At 34.3% G+C, this 17621-nt stretch overlaps 2 protein-coding genes, 1 long non-coding RNA gene and 1 pseudogene across 4 annotated transcripts; 1 reads left to right on the forward strand and 3 right to left on the reverse strand.

The window, feature by feature from the left end:
• Positions 9-2863, reverse strand: LOC104710597 (annotated as a pseudogene).
• On the reverse strand, positions 3890-7839 carry LOC104710598. Its single transcript, XM_010427231.2, has 2 exons — positions 4714-7839; positions 3890-4284 (listed from the first exon to the last, which is right to left on the reverse strand). Exon 1 carries the CDS (start codon positions 6943-6945, stop codon positions 5389-5391), a length of 1557 nt encoding a protein of 518 aa, XP_010425533.1. The 5' UTR covers positions 6946-7839; the 3' UTR covers positions 3890-4284; positions 4714-5388.
• Positions 8070-9525, forward strand: LOC109126188. 2 transcript variants are annotated; one of them, XR_002033238.1, is made up of 3 exons: positions 8070-8158; positions 8364-8960; positions 9040-9525. It is a non-coding gene; the product is annotated as an uncharacterized LOC109126188 (long non-coding RNA). The 2 variants fall into 2 exon arrangements; XR_002033237.1 differs by having other exon boundaries at positions 8073-8158; positions 8364-9525.
• Positions 10903-13757, reverse strand: LOC104710599 (probable U3 small nucleolar RNA-associated protein 11). The gene is made up of 9 exons (XM_010427232.2): positions 13617-13757; positions 13356-13420; positions 13166-13256; positions 12820-12911; positions 12639-12732; positions 12477-12556; positions 12212-12292; positions 12030-12129; positions 10903-11194 (listed from the first exon to the last, which is right to left on the reverse strand). The coding sequence occupies exons 2-9, from the start codon at positions 13409-13411 to the stop codon at positions 11114-11116; spliced, it is 675 nt and encodes a 224-aa protein (XP_010425534.1). The 5' UTR covers positions 13412-13420; positions 13617-13757; the 3' UTR covers positions 10903-11113.

Consider the following 17621-nt stretch of genomic DNA (forward strand, 5'->3'; position numbering starts at 1 on the left):
TCATCATAAACACTTTCCTCCTCTCCTTTTCTTTACAGATTACAACCAATACAATATATAAATTGATCATCATCATCTATGAGCAGCAGAAGAAGAAGCTTCCTTTAGTTTGTTTCTCTGATGAATCAGCTGTGTTAACGGTTTGACGAGAGGCATCTCCGTCTTTGACAGACATCAGAGAGCAGGTTCCGGGAGATTCAGGAGATAAAACTATGTTTTCTGAAGAGAAAACTCGTCGGTTCGGTGGAGGAATGATCTGTGGCGCTGAAACAGTGGTAAGGTAACGGAGGAGCATTTGAATTATCTCAGTGAAATTTGGCCGTTCGTTAGGATCTTCTTTCCAGCATGATGTGACAATCATCTCTAAATCTCCTGGTAAATCCTCTGCACTTGGCCTCAAGTTCTATTGAAAAACAAACACAAAATTAGTCACAATGGCGGTTTCAATACCTTATCGTTGCTATTGAATCAAATTCTTATCCAAGACACGACCAACATTGCCACAAGAATCCAGGGATCTTTCAAACAAGTAAAGACCAAATGCAGAGAGACCATCAGAGATACAAGGTTCAATCTTACTTTCAGTCTAGTTTCTATTTTGACCTTTTCAAACTTTCCATTTGTGAAAAATAGAAACTATAGTAAAACTTAGCTATCACCTTAAAAAGTGTAGTTATAATTCAGTTTTTAAACAAATATCTATCACCTTAAACAAACCATAATCGGATTGGTTACCGGTTTCAAACTCCAAAATCTGAAACCAAAACGGTTTTTTTTTATGTGATCAAACCAAACCAGACCAAGCTCAGATCAGTTATTTCAGTTACCATTTTATATGTATTAAGAGGTGTGTTATTTACCTTGAATGCAGCAGCATAGGCTGCTTGTAGATTGGACATGCCTTCAAATGGTCACTTGTTGAGAATAAGTTCCCACAAGACAACGGCAAAGCTGTAAGCATCGACTTTATGATTAGAGTGTTTCTTCTCTCCTTGCCTTAACGTAACCGTACTGTAAAGCTGTTTCATTCAATTACCAGGTGTCAAATAAGACAATCGCAAAAAGGATGAAAAAATTCCGGGGTAAGTATTAAAATAATTACCTCGGGGGCCATCCATCGGTATGTACCAGTCTCTGCGGTCATCATCTCGGTTAATGATTCTTCTCTAGCTAAACCAAAATCAGCGAGTTTCACTGTCTTATGATCCGCTGATAAGATCAAATTCTCTGCAAATGCAAATAAGATCATATAAGTTTTTCCATATAAACTATAGAAGTAACGGTTTTTTTATTTTCAGACCTTTTAAATTTCTTTACATTTACCTGGTTTAAGATCGCGGTGAATGATTCCGTGGGAATGTAAACATTCCATTGCGCGAGCAATGTCAAGAGCAAACCCTACAGCCAAACGAATGTCTAAGAGCTTTGGCCGCAAGCTGACTAGATATTTACGCAATGTGCCGCCTAGTAGAAGCTCGGTAACTATAACCATCATGGGTTCTTTGCACGCTCCAATGAACTATACAAAAAAAAAAACCATTTTCCCACACGTTTTTGATTACAACCCAATACTTGTTTAGCCAAAATGAACAGGGTTTGGGAATCATAAACAGAAAGAAAAACAAAAATACTAAACCTTGACCAAATTCTTGTGCTGGACTTTAGACAACATAGCAATCTCTCTAGCAAAACGGTTATCCCTTTTAGCAATCTCTTCAGGGGATTCACCTCTTTTAATAATCTTAATCGCCACTGTTTGGTTTCTATACCTAAAACAAAAAGAAAACACACTTTTCAATCCATCAAACATCTTCTTCAATCATCAACCATCTATAGAAACAGAGAATCTACAAGAAACCAATTGTAACATTAATAATGATTCATGAGTAACACAAACATAAATAGTTCTCTAATCAGAATAAAAGGTTCTCTTGTGCTTCACATATGCAAAGATTCAAACTTTTTTCTCAAGCCCAAGTTCTTCTTATTCATACACTATTCTTCTTCAATCCAACAGTTGAAAGAAAACTCAAAACAAAAGTTCTGAAATTTTGCTCTGTAGCAAAGCAATGATTGAACGGATTTTTTTTTAAAAAAAAATACAGTTTTTATTGGAAGTCAAAGCTTACTTTCCCTCATAAACTTTGGCATGAGCACCTTCACCGATCTTAGGACCAACAAAGAGATGACGAGGATCAACAAGCCATTTAGGATCCAATTCGAACTCTTCATTTGAGTAAAACCCACTTGCAGATCCCATTTCTTCCCCCACAAAAATCAAAACCCAAAACAAAACAAAACAAAAACCCTAGCAGCTAGCTCTAGAGAGAGATGATATGTCAAAGCTGGGGCCTTTTTGATTGATTAATCATTCTGTTTTTGGTTTTATGGAATTGAGAACTATTACAATCAGATAAGAAACAAAGATGCCTTTTTTCTTTTCTTTTGGTGGTGAATCAAAGGTTCCACATAAGAAAAACAGAGAACATAGAAGAATAAAAGAAAGAAGAGACAACAATCAAAATCACANAAAAAAAAAAAAAAAAAAAAAAAAAAAAAAAAAAAAAAAACTGCACGAGAAAGAAGGGAATTTGAGAGAGCGATATGAAAGAGAGAGATGATGGAGAAGAAGAAAAATGGAAGAACTGAAGTTGACACTGGAACTGGTGGAAGAATTGGTCAAAATCTCGATGATTCGGTGTTTGATTTGGTTAAAGATTTCTTTTATAAAAACAAAGGTTTTTTGGGGGTTTTGATTGAGAAGAACAAAAAAAAAAAGAAGAGTAAAGAAATCGAAAGTGGTTTGCTTTTTCCGCGTAGGCGTCAGAGTGAGAAGAGAGGTGACAAGAAATCTCCTCTTACTTTCTCTGTCCAAAGACAAAAACACTTATTACAGACGCGGAAGCACACACCCACGGGTCTTTTTCACCACTTTTGCTTATTTTTGTATTTAGTTTTTTTTTTTTTGCTCTTTGTTTCAAATCATTTATGCATATATGTGTTTGAACATGACAAATGTCAAAAATTTGTAATTTATAAGATTGTACACGACTGATTTTAAAAAAAAAATATATCTGAAAGTTTGTTTGTTGATTTAGGGATTCAAGTCGATGATTATTTTTTGAAGATCATGTAGTTTGTATTTTGATATAGAAGGAATTGCGTAGACATCTAACATTCTGAATTAATTTGATCTTTAATGTGTCATTTACGAAATTTCTTTAGTGTATTCTTAGTTGATAATTTTGTATGTTTAAAAACTAAAAATGATTTATTTACATATTTCCTGAATAAATTTTCAAATATGAACTGATTAATGTATCAAAGATTCTACTTAGTGAGTGGTTTAAGCTAACTTTATAGATCGTTTTTTAGAACTTTTGATATATAAATTAACTTATGATAGTGAAGAAAAAAAAGAAAAGAGAAATAAAAAGGAAGACCAAAACTGAAAAGTGAATAGAAAAATCTCGTCGGTGTCTCGGTGAGGTAAACAAACCAAAAAAGAATGAGGTTAGGTGAGATCCATTTACCTATAGCTTACGAACTGTCCTTGTGTGTACCTTGCAGATATATAGTATTTTTTTCACTTTTCAAAAATCATTTTCAATTTATTATATCATCTCTTCTTTTGTCTATTATGATGAAAATTACACATGGATGTTTGTATTGTTTCTTTCTTTAAATAGCTTTTCTGATCTAAATTCAAGTTATAATCAAAACCGAACTAAAAACCTAAACCAAAATTGTATCATTCGAGAACCAAATCCTAAACGGCTTTAATAAATTGGTTCCAGTTTCTATACAACTAACATAAACAAAAAGTAAACTGGACTGCCTTGAACTCATAACTGTGACTTTTTTGATTGCCTCAATGCTTAGGCCGGATGATAATATTGATGTATAAACTGTATATCCATGTCAATATAACAAGATAACCAAACTAAACCGAGTCAAAGGCTTATTACATTACCATTTCGGTATTTGCCATAATGATGTATAAATTGTATATCCATTCATAAAGTCAAAGGCTGCTCCCAAGAGAACCTCTTCTTTCCCCATCGATCTCAACCAGTTTAGCTTCATGCATCCTTCTTCTTTCTTCACTGGCTCTGGAGCTTGGTCTTGGCAACATGAAACTCCGTTTCCACCTTGGCAACAACCTCCTGTGAATCCCTTCTGCTCCACAGGTTTGCGTGGTTCCACTATGCCGTTACCGTTTGGGATTTTATGCTCATCCTCTTTTGCAGCTTCCTCACCTTCTGCTCTGAGTCTCATCCCTCCCTGAAAACGGAAATTATCAGGGTTAAACAAAGTGTTGAATGAACCTAAGCATTCGAGAAATCAGAAAAAGGTAGGAACCTTTAAGGTCCCTTGGCAATGTTTTTCATAAAAGAATAAAAACCTCAACCAGAGTACACATTACAGGTTACTTTTTGCTGTCACTATGCAGAAACTTGGCAACTGTTGTAGCTATTACACTGTAGTATCAGATAGTCATACTAGTTAAGACATAATACGGACTTGTAACATCCACTAGCAAACAAAAGTTTTTATATGTTGAAAAACAGTTGTGATTCCAAGATCTAACACGAGGTTATACATCTTACTTAGAAGCATTGATCTCGGTATACAATTAATACTGGACCCGAGGAAATGTAATAACAAAGACATATCTACAACTAGCTAGAACGCAGAAGTTTGGAAACAGACCTGGAAATCAAAGAATCATGTTGATGCTTGATATCTCGCCATAACTCTTTCCGGTCTGCTACAAGATTAGAAGCATAGACAAAAGAACAGAGAAAATCCTCCTCGAGACTTGGGAGTTGAATGAGACATGTGATCAACTGTCCACTTTTAAAAAGTACCTGATAAGGACTGAGTTACAGTTCCCAATCACCTATCACACTGTAACAGAGTCGCAGCTCTGATCTAACAAACTCACACAATTTTGATCACGCATGATGAGTCTTTACAATAGACTCTCCTAACTATTTATACTCTCTAAAGTTTGTTACGACTTAGAGATAACTTCTTCTTCACTCAAGCTTCCTTCTCACGTGCATTACCACTTGCACGTGTTCTCTTTTGCCTCTCATATACTCTTATGAGCTTATCAATACTCCCCCCTTTGAAATGCCGCTTGCCCTCAAGCGTTTGAAAAACAAAACGGCTTGCTGCGCAATTTATGATCAGCAGCAGAGAAGGATGCTTTGCCTCTTGTAATATCTGCAGTCGAGAAGAAGATGTACTCACTTGATCACCAAGTCTCCAACGATGCCAGCAAGAAGATTCGTCTTGAAGTGCACGCCCAGTTGCAAAGACAGAAACTGCACTCTCCTACACAAGTCAGTAACAAGCTGAAAGACTTCAACTATCAACTCCTCAAGAGCTTGTAGTGGCATTGAGCATAAGATTTTGCAGCCCCCAAAAGTCTTTCTCTGTTTCCTCTGACAAAGCACTATGGCTGCATCTTTTTTCTTTTCTTTTGCTCTTCCAACGGTGCCAAACAGAACAGAGTGATTTGCCAATAGCAAACACTGATAAGATCAGACATTTCTCTATGTCGCCATGCCCAGGAGCTTTGGATAAATCGATGGACCCACCTGACGAAACAGCCTTTGTATGCTCCATTTCAAGACATGAGAGAGTAGCTGGCTTCTGCAAAATATGTCGAACTCCCCAGAGGAAGTTAATGATCTGCAGTTTCTTCTGTTTCCAACAATGCCACACAGAAAAATAAACACTCTTGTTCACAAGTGCTGGGTAACCTCTGCAGAGATTGACACATAATGAGCCATGAAGATCCAATCCATGTTTGTGTTGAAAGTGCAACGTCTCAGCAATCTTTGGATAAGCTTCCCAAACACTGTCCCCTTGAAACATCTTCTCTAACAGAGTCTTTAGCCCAGAGTCTGCAGTCAAATCTCTCCCTTGAAAAGTTACTGGTAACTTTGCCGAAATCACTCCACTGTTATGCAGCATAAAATCAGCCCACACACAAATAAGTCCCAGCCAACTCGCAGACGCAACAATGAAACCAGCAAATATGATGCCACCATAAAAAAATTTGCAGTAGAGACCACTCGCCAATCCATGTGAGGGAGGACAAGAAATAGAAGCTTGTCCAAAACAATCTGCTACACGAGTAGACTTATTAAAGCTCTCTGCAACTTCTGCTCCAAGCAGCATATTAGCGTCATCTAGAGCCACAAGTGTATGTAATCCTCCACAAAGAAGCTGTGGGATGCCTTGTGAATCCCATCTCAACATCCGTTTGAATCTCAACCTTGACATGTGTGACTTGTTCCTCATTCCCATTCTCATATTGTGTTGCAGATTTCTGGTTCTGAACTTAAACATCCAGGTTTTGGGAGACAAACTCAACTTCCTCTGTTGATTTAATCTTTTGCTTCTCACACACAATCCATCGAACACATGGTGTGTATGTTGCTTGCCATCGACACATTCAAGACCATATAGTGACTGAGCACTAGTTTTCCTCATACTAGCAGATGGAAAACGCTCAAGAACACCTAGATAATCACTTCGACTTCTATGGCTGGGTTCCAAAGTAGAGATTGGTACTTGAAGATGTGAAAACGCCACAATCTGGTGAGATAATTGTGTAATCGAGTCCTCGTGAGTAGCTCCGTCATTCTGGATTGAAGTCTTCTCCATACTCACGTTCGTGACCACATCTGCTAAATTGACTTCCCTGAGATCATTGTTTCCCAATTTCTCAGGATCAGAAACATTACTAATCAATATCGCATCTGCAGCCAAGTTGCTTTCCAAGAATAACGCGTCTTGCAATAGCGTTACGTCCTGCGGTAGCGTTTCTAGAATCGATTTTAGCTCTGAACCAATCGGTTTAACACAAATATCTAACACCTTCGACGATCCTTTCTTCTCACCAGAGATTGCAGCAACGTGATTCATCGAATCATCGGTGATTTCCAGATGAATATGAGCTCGCGTCACTGAAATCGGTTGGTTATGCTCAGAACATTGTTGTCGAGATGATCGCTTCTTCTGAAACGAGTGTTGGAACTCCTCCCATCGTCATTCTCGCTCCAATTCAAAGGCGATTCTCTCAGGATCGTCATCGGAACCAAAAGCACACAACAATGATTCCTTCATCGCGATCCAACTCTGGTAAGGACTCACCGCTTCTACATCTTGAAAAAAATCGTTTGCATCGCCTTCAATGAAGCCATGTGCAAGATGCAATTTCTCAAATTCTGTGTAAGCTCCCAACGCAAAATGATTCTCCATCCAATCAAGCCAAGAACGCAAATCAGATCTTGCACCTGTGAAAACTAGAATTGCAACGAGATCCATGGCGTTAGAGACGATCCGAGCACACGAACGCACCATTTGATAAGGACTGAGTTACAGTTCCCAATCACCTATCACACTGTAACAAAGTCGCAGCTCTGATCTAACAAACTCACACAATTCTAATCACGCATGATGAGTCTTTACAATAGACTCTCCTAACTATTTATACTCTCTAAAGTTTGTTACGACTTAGAGATAACTTCTTCTTCACTCAAGCTTCCTTCTCACGTGCATTACCACTTGCACGTGTTCTCTTTTGCCTCTCATATACTCTTATGAGCTTATCAGTACCTGCAGCTTCACTTTGTTGCTCCAGACCACCCAGATCCGACCCAATCTACTAAACTCATAGTTTGAAACAACACTCCAATTACCAAAAACTTTTTTAACAGTCAAAGGAACTCTACCTTCCTTCACCTTAGTTTCCAACAAACAACCAACTTCAAAACCTGACTTAGACCTCAACCAATCACTAACCACCAACTGCTTACTTTCCTTGTTAAATCCCCGAATATTCCAGAAAAATCCAGACATTTAACGTTTGTCTATTTATAAATTGGTTAGTTCTGTTTGTTTCCAGCCCAATTGTATCATATTAGCTATATCCCCTGCTAACCAAGACATAGCCACATCAGATGCAATTAAGCTCGCCAAAGATGTCGATCCAACAGGTTTGTTTGCTCTTCTGTTGCGAATGATTTAAATATTTAGCAGGAGGTATTGTCTTTTGTTTAATCGTCTCAGGTGAGAGAGGACATTTGGTGTTCTTACCAAGTTAGACTTGATGGACAAAGGAACTAATGCATTAGCAGTAAGTACCTTTTTATCTCTTCTTGGTTCATGTGTCATGGTCTAGTTTGATGATTGTACATGACTGATATCATAGTTGGTAAGCCCATCTAGGGATGATGCAATGCAAGTAATTAAATCTACAGAACTGATTTAGGCATGACTGATATTACAAATTTTAATTTAGAAATATTTATCTAACGTACAAAACTGCTTGCCTTAATAAGGTTCTTGAAGGAAGATCATACAAGCTGCAACATCCTTGTGTTGGGATAGTGAACCGTTCATAAGCAGATAACAATAAGAATGTCGATATGATGCTTGCGAGACACAAGGAACGAGAATATTTTGACATTTAACGAGAGTACATTTAAGGGAAACTATGTCTCTTTAATGAAGTCTTACATTTTTAGCTATTGGCTAAATCTATTGGTTTCATTCTCAGGCTCAACTATACACTATATTAGAGATGTGCCGTGCATTTGATAAGATATTCAAGGAACATCTGGATGGCGGGTAAACATCGTTACTCATCTTCCTGTGGAAATCTTTAGGCTTAAGTTATTGGTTTTTCTTTGGTTAACCTCATATTATTTACATTTTAAGGCGTCTATCGTATCTATGTAGTTTTCGACAATCAACTTCCAGCTGCACTCAAAATGCTTCCTTTTGTTCGCCATCTTTCTCTACAAAGCGTTAAGATAATCTTGTCCGAGGCAGATGGCTATTAACCTCACTTGATTGTACCTGAACAGGGTTATCGCCATCTTATTGAAGGGTCGCTGGGCTACTTTAGAGGTCCAGCCGAAGCTTCTGTGGATGCTGTAAGTTCTTCTGAAGTGTATCTTCACTTCACTCTTATACATATACAAGATCGTAATGAGTTTGACGCGTATGCAGCAGGTTCACTTTGTCTTGAAAGAGCTTGTGAGGAAGTCAATATCAGAAACTGAGGTGAGACACTTATTGTGAACTGCTCTCTGCAATTCGTAGAAGTGTATGAGAAATCCACTCAATCCAGAGCATTATTTTGTCGATGCTTTTATCCTTTTTTATCAAATCTCTCCAGTAAGAAAAATATATCCTTTGGTTTCTTTGAGTTGTCGGCAAATATAGAAGCCAGCTCATCAAAGGTATTGGTAAACATAGCAAGCAAGACCTTCCCTTTGAATTTATTGGAGATGAAACTTTTATCCTCTTCGAGAAAAGGGCAGTTTAAAGCACACAAAACTTTCAAGTTCTGTGATGATTTCAACAACCGTTTAACTGCAATATGGTCAATGGTGGTTCTGGAGACATCCAAACAGGTTAGTGTTGGTAGCCTCTCCCAATTATCTAATGCAACTTTCCACTTTATGTTTGATGTCCCGGCAACAGAGAGGTAGCGAACAGACACAACTTTTCCCAGTGCTTCTTCGTTGATGTTCAGACAATCTAAGAATCCAAGATCACTGAGCTGTGGGCAATGTTTGGCCAAAGATTCTATAGCCTCAGAACTAACATCCCTCAATGCCAGAAACCCGTAGCTTTTTCAGTTTAGGACAACAAAATGCTATAACTCTTATAGCATCACTAGTGATCTCCTCGCAGAAGTCAGGTCCAAGTTGAAGGCTCTCAAGAGCTTCATGGCGTACCGCAAGTTTAGACAATGTAGCATCTGTAATCTTCCTGCAATAGTCGCCGCTAACTTCAAGCAGATTCCTTGCTCTGAGATGAATGATGGCATCAGCAGAGTCAACGCCAAGAAACCTAATCTTCTGAAGATGAGTATAACTTGGTGAATCAAGCTTGTTCTTTCCTTTCTCCTCCACTCTCTTCCGCACCCTACGACTCATATCTTTGATTAGATGTATACACACTCTAATGAGAAATCCCTCTAGCAGCTACCAAAATTAAACCACTTTGGTTACTTTAATAGTTAGGGATTGGATTCAAAATCTGAATTCGTACCAAATCATGTATATTTTAAAATCCCATTACTTTTTTCTCTCTCCCACATAAATCGAAAAAGTTTTTTAAGAAATCGAAGACCAAAATAAGTAAGATTAACAACAGTCGTTTAGAGTAAGACCAAAATCGAAGACTAACAACAGTCGTTTAGAGTAAGATTTGCACATTTTAAGTAAAAGCCAAATTAAAAGAGAAAAGTGCACATTAACTATTGCTATTAGTAAACAGTCTCTTTTTGTAACGAGAACTTTATGTTAAGAGGGCAAAACATTCAAAGTCTTCAAATCTTCGATATCATAACTATTTTGGCTCCATGTGTTTCAATTTCGTCAATCCCATTAGCAAACTTTTCCAGATATGCAACAAGAAAGTTTAAAAGTAAACAAAAAATGTCCCATCTAACGTTTGCAGGGAAGGGAGATCAAAAACTTATAATTAAAACTCTGCTTTTCTTCAACGCTTTCTATCGGCCCGCCTAGGCCTGGGCATTCGGGTACCCGTTCGGGTTCGGTTCGGGTATTTCAGGTTTTCGGGTTTTCGGGTTTAGAGATATAGGACTCGTTCGGGTATTTCTACACTTCGGGTTCGGATCGGATTCGGTTCGGGTATTTCGGTTTGGATTCGGATTATCCGAAGTTCACAAAACTCAAAATTTTAGTATCTAATTTAATCTAAATTATTCAATAATACGTAATATATCTAAAAATTTAGAGTATTTTCTACCCAAATTTACTAATAAACAGTTTAAATACTTCAAATTGTCAAAAATATCTAAAAATCTGAATATTTTGAACACTTATATTATTAAAATTATAAATATTACTAATATATTACTACTATATATTAATAATGTTGGTATATTCGGATACCCGTTCAGATTTTGGTTCGGATCGGGTTCGAATTCGGATTTTCGGATTTAGAGATTTAGAACCCGTTTGAGTATTTTACAATTTCGGATACGGATTCGGATCGGGTTTTTTGGATCGGATTCGGATCGGATATTCGGATCCGGGTATTTTAATCAGGCCTAGGCCCGCCATTTGTATACCGGTTTGCCATTTGGATTGAGTATCTCGTCTTCACGCAGCTTACGTTTGCGACCCTTTTTCTGTCCATTTAAAAATCCTCTTAATCAGAGATTGTTCTACTTCTTGTTGCATTAAAAATTATAAAGAAACAGTTATTTCTTTGGAGACTGATGATGGGCCTGTTCGTTTGCCTGTCGCCAGCGACAGAAACGAGCAACAGCGACAGAAAGTTGTTCGTTTACCTGTCGCTAGTTTAGCAACCAGTCGCAGCGACTATCGCCAGCGATCAGTGACCGTAATTTTCAGTCGTTAAAATTTTCAGCGACTGTTGCCAACGATCAGCGATCAGTCGCTGGATCCAGCGACAGGCAAACGAACAACATAGCGACCAAGAAATAAAAAAATAAAAATTGATAAATTAAATATGATCAAAATTAAAATTAGTTAAGTAAAAATATAATTATGTATAGTTATTAAAATTAAACTAAATCTAAGTAAATAAAATAAAAAATTAATTTGAATATATTTAAATAAAATTCTAAAAATATCAGTTATACACAAACTAAATTTAACAATATTAAAAATAAATAAATTAAAAATAAAATTCAAATTATTTATTTAAAAATATGTAAATATGATGATTGTCAAAAAAAGAAAAAAAATGTAAATATGTTTTTAATTTATTTTCATGGCTATATGTAAATTTTTTTTAAATAAAAATAAAAATTATCAAAAATTAAGTTTTATTAATTTCTTTTAAAAATATATGGTATTTAGTCGCAGCGACAGGCAAACGAACAATTTAACGAGTCGCTAGCGAAGACAAACGAACAACATATGCTGTCGCTGAAATCTGTAGCTGGTCGCTGTCGCTGGATCTAGCGACAAGAAAATGAACAGGGCCGATATTATTACCTGTAATTCCTTCTGCATTGACATATCCGCGTATAACTTTTCCAAATTATTAGCCCTGCTCCTCCGTGCCTCAAGGTCTCTATAGGACCTATCCATTTTCCTGTTTCAAGAAATAGAAGATGATGAGTATTGCTTATCTGTATGATACCCTTGGAAACATCTAATGCATTTCGGAGACATACTTTTGAATATCTCTCGGGATCCCTCTCGCAGAGATATCACTTCTGCTTCTACTTTCTGACTCCAGTTCTCTAGCCTCCTCTCTGATAAAGAAGGACCAGCGTTACAGATCATAAGACAACATGATTAACGTGGTAACGTTAATGTCTTTTGAATCTTGTAGGAAACGAGGTTTTCCAGTGTCGAATATGAACAATCACATTGAAAGAGAAAAAGTATGAAAAAGCTGCACCAAGTAAGAAAGGACTAAAAAACGTTGGGATTAACCTGTCTTCTGCATAGTAAACATGTCTACGGCTTGACTGACCCTCAGTACATTGCAGTGATGAAGTAAGCTTGTCAATTTTCTACAAAAGATAAAGAGAAAAATGGATGAATATGATTGTAAGCAGAAAGCTCTCGGGATGTGAACGAGGAAAGACTACATACGTTTTTCTCACTCTGCCATTTTTGGAACACATATCCTATATCTTGGGTCTTCATTATCATGAGCTCTTCCGCACAGTATTTATTTACCTCATCCCTGAAAACAATATCTTTGTCACATTGACAGACCAAGGAGAAAAGGAGGAACCATGAGAGTGAAAACGACAAAATTAGATATGCTTACTTTGGTCTATGATTTCCACGATCTGTTTTACTATTGATCATCTTAAAGTTGAATTCATCTGGATTCTTGAATGCCGCCTTCTGCCTAAGTATCTACAGTAAAATTAAGAATAAAAACGGCGTTAGAGAAGCTGAACTCTACAACACAAGCTAGCTAAGAATAATGCCTTGAATGGTTTTTGAGTTTCTTTAGCTATCTCACAGATATAAACCAGTCAATCAATCCCTTAAACCAACAAATGTCTATACATACTTGAAAGACTACATTCTGCTAAAACCTGGGATCTCTCAACAGCAGAATCATAACAGAGATACAATTGTAAACAGAGAGAGTGTGTAAGTGGTACCTTTAAAGTATCCTGCTTTTTGTGATAAGCTTTAGCTCGGATAACATAATCCTTATGCTTCTCGAGGAGACCAAACTTCTTTCTCGCTTGCCTGATACATATAAAAATCCAAACTTTAATTAAAAAAAAAAGAAGAGAAATTTGGCAAAACAAAAAGGAAGAAAGAAGAAGAGCAAATCCCCAAACTTACGGCTGAGATCGCTCCTTATGAGCAGGCCGTGGAACACAATTACGCAGCGACGACATGTTTGAACTCTGCAAATACAGTCACGAAAACTCTAGGATTAAGAGAGCTTAAACATCAAACCTACTCCAGTTCATGAGCTTAATGAATTTGAAACTAAAACCTAATCACAAGTCTGAACATCCTGACGTTTAAACCAAACTATGAACTGTAGCTGACTGAATTGAGAAAAAAAAAGGAAAAGGGGAAAAAGCCAAAGTCTCTCACGTGAAATACAGGGGAACCCTAGAAGAAGCAACCGCCGGGATTACAACAATTTCACCAGTGACCTTGAAACTCGATTTCTGGAGACGAGTAGAGAAGTCGGCGAGTCTAAAGGTTCTGAAACCGAAAATTGAAAATTGAAACCGAAACATTCTGGCTGAATCTAAAGGTTAGATTTAATGGGGGCGAATTACGATTACTTATCTACTTACCTTTTTAATCAAAACTAGGCACGTATGCGCGGTATTACTTTTGCGTAAATTTTTAACACGTAAACCTCTATTCAAACCTACATGGTTGATATTTATAAGGAAAAATTAAAATATAATATAGTTAACTGGTATTATATTTATATTATTCTAAACTAATCTAAACATTTTCAACAATTTGTTTAGGTATGTTAAATCAAATTTGGATTTGATCCCAAACGTTTGTACGAGATTATATTTGTCGATATAATTATTTAATATAACATTGAAATAATAATAGTTTCATCAAAAAATCCGGATGACATGACAACAGATTCAGATTAAATGTGAATCGAATTAGTAATTAATTAGATTTTTGTTAAATCCATAAACTATGAACCGGATAAAAAATACCAAAAATTAAAAATTTCCGATCATATGATCCAAAATGTCAAGTTGGTCAAACACTTTCTGATAGACTTGTCTCATAATGAAGTTTATATTTTTTTACCCATAGTAAAATTTTTATTAAACTTGTAAATTATTAAATTTGTAAAGAGAGCTTCAATCACCTACCCCCTTTGCACGGTACATTATATATTACTAATTACCACTCCTCTTTTCTTTTTCTTTTTCTTTTTCTTTTTACTTTTTTTCAAAGTTAATTAAGATTTTTTATTTAATGTTACCATTTCTTTTGAATATTTTTGATATATGTTATTTTTGCTTTTTTTTGTTTGACTAGTGTTCTAAAATGTGGTAAATCTTCTTATTTTCTTTTTGTATTTTATTTGACATCGTTTATACTGGAAATTTTGTTTTTATATTATTGTATATGTGAATTGTTTGCAAATGGATAATTATATATGAAGGGAAAGCTAAAAAAAAATGTATTTGAATCGATCAGTTTGTCCCAATTTTTTAATAGAGTAGTCTTCATTATATTTATTCATTTTAAGGTATTTTATTATACTCTCTCACTTCTTTAGGTTGTGTACTTTTGTTATACAATTTTTAAATCAGAATTTTTTTTATTATAGTAGTTTTTACCAATTTTATATTATTACATATTTAAATTTATACACATAAATTCTCTTTGTTTTTAAATTAATGAACTATGCACCATGTTAAAATCAATATAATAACACTAAATTTATACCAAAACAAATTATGTGCTAATAACCTTTATGCATACTGAAAATATATGATTCGTTAATTAATACAAATTTTTCTTTGAATAAAATTTTAATACAATAATATTTTAAAATAAAAAATATTGTTTATCTTACACACAATAATTACGCAGTGTATAAAAAATTACAAATAATATTTCTGAGATTATATACTTTACTAAATTGATCATTACCTTATACTGATAACTAGGTATTAGTCCACGCAATGCGTGGTTGTATGCATAATATTGGTTTTATTATATTTCTGAATATTTATAAAAAAATATTTTGTTTTTTTCCTGGTAACAATAACATAATCAAATAAGAGATTTTTTTCTTAAAATTGTATTATAGTAAAATTGTATCAAACAAAATTATCAAAAAAAATAATAACTATATATAAAAATATTATGTATAAATATTCATCATTTCAAAGTTTCAGGAAATATAAATAGAAGATATATATATATATATATATATATATATATATATATCATATAACTAAAAATATAGCTAATAAAAATAAAAAAATATGAAAATTTAACCAAAGACATTTTATCTTGAAAGATAAAAAAATTAGTGGGAGAATGAAATTTATAATAATTATTGGGTAGGAGTTACATTTGAATATAGAATTACACATGACGTTAAATGTGAGTTAATTAGAAATAATTTTTTAATTTGTTTTATGTTTTTTATAAAAGGAATACCAAGTGGTCAAATGAAATTTTAAACTTACACATGATTTGTTTTTTTTGTTGGTATAAACTCATACATATTTAAATTCATATTATTTTGTAAGTGACAAACTAATTTAGTTTTCGTATAACATCATATGAACTTCAATCTAAATAATTTTAAAAATTTCCAAGGAAAACTTTTATCTTTTTGGTTTCTTTTTCTAAATTTTCACTCATCAATATAAATTATAGTGCTAGATTTCATACTAATGGTTTCATCTTTAGAGGGTTTAATTAGATGGTATATTTTAAAAATTATATTCTTTTTCTATATATTACTCTATTTAAATTTGAGTGCTAGAAGAGAATAGAGAATTAGACATGGATATTTTCAACCTCATGAACTTGTGGAGTGAATATAGTAGAATATTAAAAAAAAATTACTTATAAGATGATAATCTAAAATAGACAATGGAGATAAACCTTTTAAACATCAAAAACAATGTAATATATATATATATATATATATATATACCTTACAAACTCGAAAACTATAATTTAGAATTAAGCTTTTACAATGATATTTGAATTGATGTTTTAACCCACACAACAACAACAACAAAAAAACACAAAACAAAACAAAACAAAAAGATTTGAAGTATAGTAAAAGAGGATGAGAGAATGAATGAATGAGAGAATAAGAGAATGAGTATTTATAGGAATAGAAGTGATGTAGAATTATATTTAGAAAAATAGGAGTTACAATTCTAAGTTATTATGTGTTTTACTAATATTATTTTTCTATATTTTACTCTATTTAAATTTGAGTATTAGAAGAGAATACAGAATTAGACATAGATCTTTTCAACCTCATGACCTTGTGGGGTGAACATAGTAAAAGAGTATAAAAAATGATTACTTACAAGATGATAATCTAAAATAGACAATGCAGATAAACCTTTTAAAATATCAAAAACTATGAAGATAAACTTTTTAAAAAATCAAAAACTATGTATTAACAACAACAACAAAATTTGAGATATAGTTGAAGAGGATGAGAGAATGAAAGAACGAGAGAATGAGTATTTATAGGAATAGAAGTGCTGTAAAATTCTAATTTATTATGTGTTTTAATACAATTAAGTGGAGAAATATAGATAAGAGTTACAATTCTAATTTATTATGTGTTTTAATACAATTGAGTGGAGAAATATAGTTAATGCATACTTTATATAATTTCTATTTTATATTAAAATGTGAGTTAAATTTCATGATTAAATATTTTTCATTTGTGGATTAAAAATAATAATTTTCTTAATTGTATTGCCAAGTGGACCAATAAGGAGAGACTGAAATCTTACTTTTATGTATATGATTGTTTACAAAATTCTAAAAATTAATTACTTACACCATATATTCATGTATTTATTTTAAACATTAATGCTGTTTACTTATTATTTTATTCAAATTCATAATAATTTGAGATTTTATCTCTTTTATAATTGTAACATCCGCGAACCAATTTTTTATGGTTTTGGTGTGGGTGTCGATCGACACCCTTGGTGTATCGATCGACACCATGTTTTCTGGTTTGGTCCGGTTTGTTTTAATTGCTGTTTGGTTCGGTTTGGTTCAATTAAAATCCCTAATCGTGTTTATAACTGCTAAACGACAAATTGAGGGTTTTGGGAAAGAGTTGTGTTGCCGTTGAGTGAGAAAAGAGAGAAAAATGAGAGAAATCGTTTCTGTGAATTTTTGGGCTTGTTCTTGGTGTTTTGGGAGAGATCTGAGGCTGTAGAAGGGATAGCTGTTGCTGGGAACGAAGAAGAAGCTCCTGGAGGTGTTGTTCCATCGATTTCTCAACCCCAATCTTCTGTTCTTGAGGTGAGTGCTTGACCATGGTTGATCTAAGCATGAGATCTCTCTTGTTTGGGTGTTTTCTTTGTTGTTTGTGTTGTTTTGTTGCTT

The sequence above is a fragment of the Camelina sativa genome, chromosome 9 (genome assembly GCF_000633955.1).
Source record: "Camelina sativa cultivar DH55 chromosome 9, Cs, whole genome shotgun sequence".
In the NCBI taxonomy this organism is placed as follows: Eukaryota; Viridiplantae; Streptophyta; class Magnoliopsida; order Brassicales; family Brassicaceae; genus Camelina; species Camelina sativa.